Below are 9,714 nucleotides of genomic sequence, written 5' to 3'. Positions count from 1 at the left end.
TATCAGAAGATGTGGAGATAAAGAGACGGGGAAGGAGAGATGAGAGAAAGAGAGGGGGAAGGAGAGATGATGAGAGAAAGAGAGGGGGAAGGAGAGATGATGAGAGAAAGAGAGGGGGAAAGAGAGATGATGAGAGAGAGGAGGAAGGAGAGATGATGAGAGAAAGAGAGGGGGAAAGAGACATGATGAGAGAGAGATGATGATGAGAGAGAGGGGGGAAGGAGAGATGATGAGAGAAAGAGAGGGGGAAGGAGAGATGATGAGAGAAAAGGAAGAAGAAAGAGGGAGAGCAAGATACGAAGAAGAAGAGAGAAAGGGGTGAGATAGAAAGAGTGAGAGAAGGAGAGAGAGAGGGAGGAAAGAGATAAGGTGAAAAACAGAGAGAGGGGTAGTGTGAAACAGATAGAGAGGGAGAGTGTGAAATAGAGAGAGAGGAAGAGGAAGGAAAGAGAGAGAAGGTGAAAAACAGAGAGAGGGGGGAGGAGAGAAGAAGAGGTGAAACAGAAAAAGAGAACAAGGAGAGAGAGAGAGAAGGGTGAAACAGAGAGAAAGGGGGAAGAGTGTGAAAAAGAGAGAGAGGAGGCGTTCTCTAACAGAAAGAGGGAGAGGAGAGCAAAATAGTTGTTTTCTAACTCCATGTGGCTCACACTGAGAGGTCTCTCTAGAATATTTTATTTATTTTTCTTCTGTTCATGTTATCACCATGGATAATACAGAATAAAAACCTTGTTAAACTGGGATTTTCTTCAATCTGAATTCAACTGTAAAACAGATTTAATCTCAGACTGATTCTTCTTGTGGGACTAGTTTTATTAGGATCCTACTAGTTGTCTGGTGTGGATATAATACCAGTCTGTCTTTGAGATGGGGTCCAGAACTCTTCTACTTATTCTGGGTGAGTCTAACCTTGTATATCTTTGGAACTTGACTATAGCGTCTATGTTTGGGTGTGTGTGTGTGTGTGCGTGTTTGTGCGTATATGTGCGTGTGAGAGAATGAGTCTAACGTTGTATATCTTTGTAACTTGACTATGTGTGTGTGTGTGTGTGTGTGTGTGTGTGTGTGTGTGTGTGTGTGTGTGTGTGTGTGTGTGTGTGTGTGTGTGTGCATGTGAGAGAGTGACAAATAGATAGAAAGGTGGTATTTCATAATTCATTGTTAGTTATAGTTGAATGGCTACAAAATATTCCAACCATTTACCAACCATGGATATAGAGTGCATGTTACAACCCTATCTAAGACATGTATAAACTACAAGACTATCTACAATTATGTACTGAACAAACACGATCCAGAGCATCCCAAACATGCTCAATGAGTGACATGTCTGGTGAGTATGCAGGCCATGGAAGAATTGGGACATTTTCAGTATAGTTCCTTGCAACATGGGGCAGTGCATTATCATGCTGAAACATGAGGTGATGGTGGCGGATGAATGGCACGACAATAGGCCTCAGGATCTCACCACGGTACCTCTGTGTATTCAAGTTGCCATCAATAAAATGCAATTGCGTTCGTCGTCCCGAGCTTATGACTGCCCATACCATAACCCCACCGCCACCATTGGGCACTGTGTTCACAATGTTGACATCAGCAAACCGCTCCCTAACACGACGTCATACATGTAGTCTGTGGTTGTTAGGCTTGTTGGACCAACTGCCAAATTCTATAAAACTATGTTGGAGACTTATAGTAGAGAAATTAACATTCAGTTTTCTGGCAATAGCTCTGGTGGACATTCCTAAAGTCAGCATGTCAATTACGCACTCCCTCAAAACTTGAGAAATCTGTGGCATTGTGTTGTGTGACAAAACTGCACCTTTTAGAGTGGCCTTTTATTGTCCCCAGCACAAGGTGCACCTGTGTAATGATCATGCTGTTTAATCAGCTTCTTGATATGCCACACCTGTCAGGTGGATGGAATATCATGGCAAAAGAGAAATGCTCACTAACAGGGATGTAAACAAATATGTGCACAAAATTTGAGAGACAAAATATTTTTGTCCGTATGAAAAATATCTGGGATATTTGATTTCATTTCTTGAAACATGGGACCAACACTTTACATGTTGCGTTTATATTTTTGTTCAGTGTGTAGACAGTTTTAGTGTGTATATTGTAGTGCATTCGGAAAGTGTTCAGACCCCTTGACTTTTTCCATCATTTGTTTTGTTACAGCCTAATTCTAAAATGGATTGAATAATTTTTTCCGCACACACAATACCCCATAAGGACAAGGCTAAAAGTTTTTTTTATATTTTTTGATAATTTATTAAAAGTAAAAAACAGAAATACATTATTTAAATAAGTATTCAGACCCTTTCCTATGAGACTCAATATTGAGCTCAGGTGCATCCTGTTTCCATTGATCATACTTGAGATGTTTCTCCAACTTGATTGGTCCAGCTGTGGGAAATTCAATTGATTGGACATGATTGGAAAGGCACACACCTGTCTACATAAGGTCCCACAGTTGAGCAAAACCAAGCCATGAGGTCGAAGGAATTGTCAGCAGAGCTCTTAGACAGGATTGTGTCGAGGCATAGATCTGGGGAAGGGTACCAAAATATGTCTGCAGCATTGAAGGTCCCTAAGAACACAGTGGCCTCAATCATTCTTAAATGGAAGAAGTTTGGAATCACCAACACTCTTCCTAGAGCTGGCCGCCTGGCCAAACTGAGCGATCGGGGGAGAAGGGCCTTGGTCAGGGAGGTGACCATGAACCCGATGGTCACTCTGACCGAGCTCCAGAGTTCCTCTGTGGAGATGGGAGAACCTTCCAGAAGGACAAATTTCTCTGCAGCACTCCACCAATCGGGACGTCATGGTAGTGGACAGACGGAAGTCACTCCTGAGTAAAAGGCACATGACAGCTTATTGGAGTTTGCCAAAATGCACCTAAAGACTCTCAGACCATTCAGGAACAATATTCTCTGGTCTGGTGAAACTAAGATTGAACTCTTTGGCCTGAATGCCAAGCGTCACGTCTGGAGGAAACCTGGCACCATCCCTACGGTGAATCATGGTGGTGGCAGCATCATGCTGTGGGGATGTTTTTAAGCAGTAGGGACTGGGAGACTAGTCAGGATCGAGGGAAAGATGAACGGAGCAAAGTACAGAGAGATCCTTGATGAAAACCTGCTCCAGAGCGCATAGAATCTTAGACTGGGGTGAAGGTTCACCTTCCAAACAGGACAACAACACTAAGCACACAGCCAAGATAACGCAGGAGTGGCTTCGGGACAAGTCTCTGAATGTCCTTGAGTGGCCCAGCCAGAGCCCGGACTTGAACTCGATCGAACATCTCTGGAGAGACCTGAAAACAGCTGTGCAGCGACGCTTCCCATCCAACCTGACAGAGCTTGAGAGAATCTGCAGAGAAGAATGGGAGAAACTCCCCAAATACAGGTGTGCCAAGTTTGTAGTGTCATATCCAAGAAGACTCGAGGCTGTAATCACTGCCAAAGGTGCTTCAACAAATTACTGAGTCAAGGGTCTGAATACTTATGTAAATGTGATATATATTTTTTTGTAAATAAATGTTATAACATTCTAGAAACCTGTTTTTACTTTGCTATTAGGGTATTGTGTGTAGATTGATGAGAAAAAATCTATTTAATCCATTGAAGAATAAGGCTGTAACGTAACAAAATATTGAAAAAGTCAAGAGGTCTGAATACTTTCCGAATACACTGTATAGACAGTTTTAGTGTGTATAGACAATTTGGCAGTTCTCAGACGTCAGCTTGTGTTATGTAGTAATGTAGTATTTTAGATCTCCCCAACATGACGTCTAGTCTGTATCGCAACGCGTATTTTTCTGGGCGCAGTGCTCAGATTATTGCAAAGTGTGATTTCCCAGTAAGGTTATTTTTAAATCTGGCAAGTTGATTGCGTTCAAGAGATGTAAATCTATAATTCTTTAAATGACAATATAATATTTTACCAATGTTTTCTAATTTTAATTATTTAATGTTGGGGAGATCTAAAATCGAAAATACTATGTAAATAATCCATTACCTTTGATTCTCTTCATCAGATGTCACTTCCAGGTATCACAGGTCCATAACGAATGTAGTTTTGTTCAAAAAAGCTCATCATTTATGTCCAAAAATCTCCGTCTTGTTAGCACATGATCTAAGCCCGCCGGACTTCACTTCATGAACGAGGGGAAAAAATATATTTACGTTTGTTCAAACATGTCAAACGTTGTATAGCATAAATCATTAGGGCCTTTTTTAACCAGAACATGAATAAAATTCAAGGCGGACGAATGCAAAATCTTTTAAAACGTATTGGAACGAGGGTACCCAGCATGACCTAGCGCGCCAGGTGTCTAATGGGCCATCATCGTTCCATGGCTCTTGTTCGGTCAGATCTCCCTCCAGAAGACTCAAAACACTTTGTAAAGGCTGGTGACATCTAGTGGAAGCAATAGGAAGTGCCAAAATATTCCTCAGCCCCTGTGTTTTTCAATGGCATAGGTTTAAAGGTAATACAACACATCAGGTATCCACTTCCTGTCAGAATCTATCTCAGGGTTTTGCCTGCCAAATGAGTTCTGTTATACTCACAGACACCATTCAAACAGTTTTAGAAACTTTAGGGTGTTTTCTATCCATATATAATAAGTATATGCATATTCTAGTTACTGGGTAGGATTAGTAACCAGATTAAATCGGGTACATTTTTTTATCCAGCCGTGCAAATACTGCCCCCTAGCCCTAACAGGTTAACACCCCGGCCATCCTACAATCTAAGCTTGATGCCCTCAATCTCACACAAATTATCAATTAACCTACCAGGTACAACCCCAAATCCGTAAACACAAGCACACTCATAGATATCATCCTAACTAACTCGCCCTCCAAATACATTTACATATTTACATTTATGTCATTTAGCAGACGCTCTTATCCAGAGCGACTTACAAATTGGTGCATTCACCTTATGATATCCAGTGGAACAACCACTTTACAATAGTACATCTATATTTTTTATTTTTTTTTTGGGGGGGGGGGGGGTAGAAGGATTACTTTATCCTATCCCAGGTATTCCTTAAAGAGGTGGGGTTTCAGGTGTCTCCGGAAGGTGGTGATTGACTCCGCTGTCCTGGCGTCGTGAGGGAGCTTGTTCCACCATTGGGGTGGCAGAGCAGCGAACAGTTTTGACTGGGCTGAGCGGGAACTGTGCTTCCGCAGAGGTAGGGAGGCGAGCAGGCCAGAGGTGGATGAACGCAGTGCCCTTTTTCGGGTGTAGGGACTGATCAGAGCCTGAAGGTACGGAGGTGCCATTCCCCTCACAGCTCCGTAGGCAAGCACCATGGTCTTGTAGCAGATGCGAGCTTCAACTGGAAGCCAGTGGAGTGTGCGGAGGAGTGGGGTGACGTGAGAGAACTTGGGAAGGTTGAACACCAGACGGGCTGTGGCGTTCTGGATGAGCTGTAGGGGTTTAATGGCACAGGCAGAGATCCCCGCCAGCAGCGAGTTGCAGTAATCCAGACGGGAGATGACAAGTGCCTGGATTAGGACCTGCGCTGCTTCCTGTGTAAGGCAGGGTCGTACTCTGCGAATGTTGTAGAGCATGAAGCTGTAGCATGAACCTACAGGATCGGGTCACCGCCTTGATGTTAGCGGAATCTCTGCTGTTTTCAATCAAGATCTCAGCGATCACTGCCTCATTGCCTGCATCCGTAATGGGTCTGCGACCAAACGACCACCCCTCATCACTGTCAAACGCTCCCTAAAACACTTCTGTGAGCAGGCCTTTCTAATCGACCTGGCCGGGGTATCCTGGAATGACATTGACCTCATCCCGTCAGTAGAGGATGCCTGGTTATTCTTTACAGTGCCTTCCTCAACATTTTAAATAAGCATGCCCCATTCAATTTTTTTTAAACTAGGAATAGATATAGTCCTTGGTTCACTCCAGACCTGTCTGCCCTTGACCAGCACAAAAACATCCTGTGGCGTTCTGCATTAGCATCGAATAGCCCCCGTGATATGCAACTTTTCAGGGAAGTTAGGAACAAATATACACAGGCAGTTAGGAAAGCTAGCTTTTTCAAACAGAAATTTGCATCCTGTAGTACAAACTCAAAAAAGTTCTGAGACAGTGTAAAGTCCATGGAGAATAAGAGCACCTCCTCCCAGCTGCCCACTGCTCTGAGGCTAGGAAACACTGTTACCGCCGATAAATCCACTATAATTGAGAATTTCAATAAGCATTTCTCTACGGCTGGCCAAGCTTTCCACCTGGCTACCTTTACCCCGGTCAACTGCCCGGCACCCTCCAGAGCAACCCGCCAAAGCCCCCACCATTTCTCCTTCACCCAAATCCAGATAGCTGATGTTCTGAAAGAGCTGCAAAATCTGGACCCCTACAAATCAGCCGGGCTCGACAATCTGGACCCTCTCTTTCTAAAATGATCTGCTGAAATTGTTGCAACCCCTATTACTAGCCTGTTCAACCTCTCTTTCGTATCGTCTGAGATTCCCAAAGATTGGAAAGCTGCCGCGGTCATCCCCTCTTCAAAGGGGGTGACACTCTAGACCCAAACTGCTACAGGCCTATATCTATCCTACCCTGTCTTTCTAAGGTCTTCGAAAGCCAAGTTAACAAACAGATTACCGACCATTTCGAATCCCACCGTACCTTCTCCGCCATCGATAAAAGACATTACAGTGCAGCCGTCTTCATCGACCTGGCCAAGGCTTTTGACTCTGTCAATCACCACATTCTTATTGGCAGACTCGACAGCCTTGGCTTCTCAAATGATTGCTTCACATGGTTTACCAACTACTTCTCTGATAGAGTCCAGTGTCAAATCGGAGGGCCTGTTGTCCGGACCGCTGGCAGTCTCTATGGGGATGCCACAGGGTTCAATTCTCGGGCCGACTCTCTTCTCTGTATACATCAATGATGTCGCTCTTGCTGCTGGTGATTCTCTGATCCACCTCTACGCAGACGACACCATTCTGTATACTTCTGGCCCCTCTTTGGACACTGTGTTAATTACCTCCAGACGAGCTTCAATGCATTACAACTCTCCTTCCGTGGCCTCCAACTGCTCTTAAATACAAGTAAAACTAAATGCATGCTCTTCAACCGATCAGTGCCCACACCTGCCCGCCCGTCCAGCATCACTACTCTGGATGGTTCTGACTTAGAATACGTGGACAACTACAAATACCTTGGTGTCTGGTTAGACTGTAAACTCTCTATCCAGACTCACATTAAGCATCTCTAATCCAAAATTAAATCTATAATCGGCTTCCTATATCGCAACAAAGCATCCTTCACTCATGCTGCCAAACATACCCTCGTAAAACTGACCATTCTACCGATCCTCGACTTCGGCGATATGTCATCTATAAAATAGCCTCCAACACTCTACTCAACAAATTGGATGCAGTCTATCACAGTGCCACCCGTTTTGTTACCAAAGCCCCATACACTACCCACCACTGCGACCTGTACGCTCTCGTTGGTTGGCCCTCGCTTCATACTTGTCACCAAACCAACTGGCCACAGGTTATCTACAAGTCTCTGCAAGGTAAAGCCCTGCCTTATCTCAGCTCACTGGTCACCAAAGCAGCACCCACCCATAGCACGCGCTCCAGCAGCTATATCTCACTGGTCACCCCCAAAGCCAATTCCTCCTTTGGTTGCCTTTCCTTCCAGTTCTCTGCTGCCAATGACTGAAACGAACTGCAAAAATCTCTGAAGCTGGAAACTCATATCTCCCTCACTAGCTTAAAGCACCAGCTGTCAGAGCAGCTCACAGATCACTGCACCTGTACATAGCCCATCTGTAAACAGCCCATCTATCTGCCTCATCCCCATACTATATTTATTTATTTATTTATTTATCTTGCTCCTTTGCACCCCAGTATCTCTACTTGCACATTCATCTTCTGCACATCTACCATTCCAGTGTCTAATTGCTATATTGTAATTACTTCGCCACCATGGCCTATTTATTGCCTTAACTCCGTTATCTTACCTCATTTGCACTCACTGTACATAGACTTTTTGTTTTCTTTTTTTCTACTATATTATTGACTGTATGTTTTGTTTATTCCATGTGTAACTCTGTGTTGTTGTATTTGTCGAACTGCTATGCTTTATCTTGGCCAGGTCGCAGTTGAAAATGGTTAAATAAAGGTGAAATAAATGTTTTTTTTTAATAAAACTTTTCAGACCGGGCTAGTAGGAAACTGGTTGAATAACTCTCGCTCTCGCTCTCCCTCCCCTTCTATATCCGCCCTCTCTTCTCACAGGTCTTCATTTAACTCTACTGGGGAACCTAGAGGCCAGAGATTGCGGCCAAGGCTTCATAGCGAAAGGGAAAAAAGAATGTGTTGATACAGATGAGTGTAAAGAGTGGGACAGTACCACACCCTGTGGAAGTAATACCACGTGTTACAATACCATCGGGAGCTACTACTGTCAGTGTCAACCTGGGTTCAAATCCACAAAGACTGTCAACTTCACTGCTCTCACTGGAGAGTGTAAGGGTGTGTATTCAAGTGAGTGAGTGTGTGTGTGTGTGTGTGTGTGTGTGTGTGTGTGTGTGTGTGTGTGTGTGTGTGTGTGTGTGTGTGTGTGTGTCAGATGTCAAGGGAACGAAATATTACTTGTTCAGAGTCCTCTTATCTGTGCAGTATTGAGAGTTTATAGAGAATGTTAATAATCATCAACTTTGTGGGGGGGGGTGGATAATGATATTATTCTATGTGTAGGTGGGGAGGGGGTGGATAATGATATTATTCTATGTGTAGGTGGGGAGGGGGGTGAAAATTATATTATTAATTGTGTAGGTGGGGAGGGGGGATAAAGATATTTTTTGTGTACGTGGGGAGGGGCGTGATAATGATATTTTTGTATGTGTAGGTGGGGAGGGGGGTGAAAATGATATTATTAATTGTGTAGGTGGGGAGGGGGGATAAAGATATTTTTTGTGTACGTGGGGAGGGGCGTGATAATGATATTTTTGTATGTGTAGGTGGGGAGGGGGGTGATAATGATATTATTATATATGTAGGTGGGGAGGGGAGGATAATGATATTATTCTATGTGTAGGTGGGGATCGGGGTGGATAATGATATTATTATATGTGTAGGTGGGAAGCGGGGTAATAATGATAGTATATGTGTAGGTGGGGAGGGGGGTGATAATGATATTATTCTGTGTGTAGGTGGGGAGGGGGGTGATAATGATATTATTATATGTGTAGGTGGGGAGGGGGATAATGATATCATTCTATGTGTAGGTGGGAGGGGGTGGATAATGATTTTATTATTTGTGTAGGTGTGGAGGATGTGATAATGATATTATTCTATGTGTAGGTGGGGAGGGGGTTGGATAGTGATATTATTCTATGTGTAGGTGGGGAGGGGGGGAGGGGGGGATAATTACATTATTCTTTGAAGGTGGTGAGGGGGTGGATAATGATATTAATATATGTCTAGGTGGGGTGGGGGTGATAATGATATTATTCTATGCGTAGGTGGGGAGGGGGTGATAATGATATCATTCTATATGTAGTTGCGGAAGGGGATAATGATATTATTATATGTGTAGGTGGGGAGGGGGGATAATGATATTATTATATGTGTCGGTGGGGAGGCGGGTGTCACGACGCTGCCCTCTGAGTACAGGGAGGACAGTTGACCCCCTCCCCCTTGCACCATCCCCCAACCTACCTCCCCC

At 43.9% G+C, this 9,714-nt stretch overlaps 1 protein-coding gene across 3 annotated transcripts in view; it reads left to right on the top strand.

Annotated features, from left to right (window-relative positions):
* The first annotated feature begins 623 nt into the window (after positions 1-623).
* The window catches only part of LOC106592889 (adhesion G protein-coupled receptor E5), an 86,673-nt gene continuing 77,582 nt past the window's right edge, over positions 624-9,714 (top strand). For 2 of the 3 annotated variants that reach the window (XM_045709947.2, XM_045709944.2), the window contains exons 1-2: positions 624-895; positions 8,283-8,531. In XM_045709947.2, coding sequence (XP_045565903.2) covers positions 865-895; positions 8,283-8,531 — 280 coding nt within the window. In that variant the 5' untranslated portion in view covers positions 624-864. The remainder of the gene's footprint in view (positions 896-8,282; positions 8,532-9,714) is intronic. The other variant, XM_045709954.2, reaches the window with a different exon arrangement.

The sequence above is a fragment of the Salmo salar genome, chromosome 02 (genome assembly GCF_965601325.2).
Source record: "Salmo salar chromosome 02, fSalSal1, whole genome shotgun sequence".
Taxonomy (NCBI): Eukaryota; Metazoa; Chordata; class Actinopteri; order Salmoniformes; family Salmonidae; genus Salmo; species Salmo salar.
The sequence above is the reverse complement of the archived record's forward strand: the minus strand, read 5'-3'. Positions and strand labels throughout refer to the sequence as shown.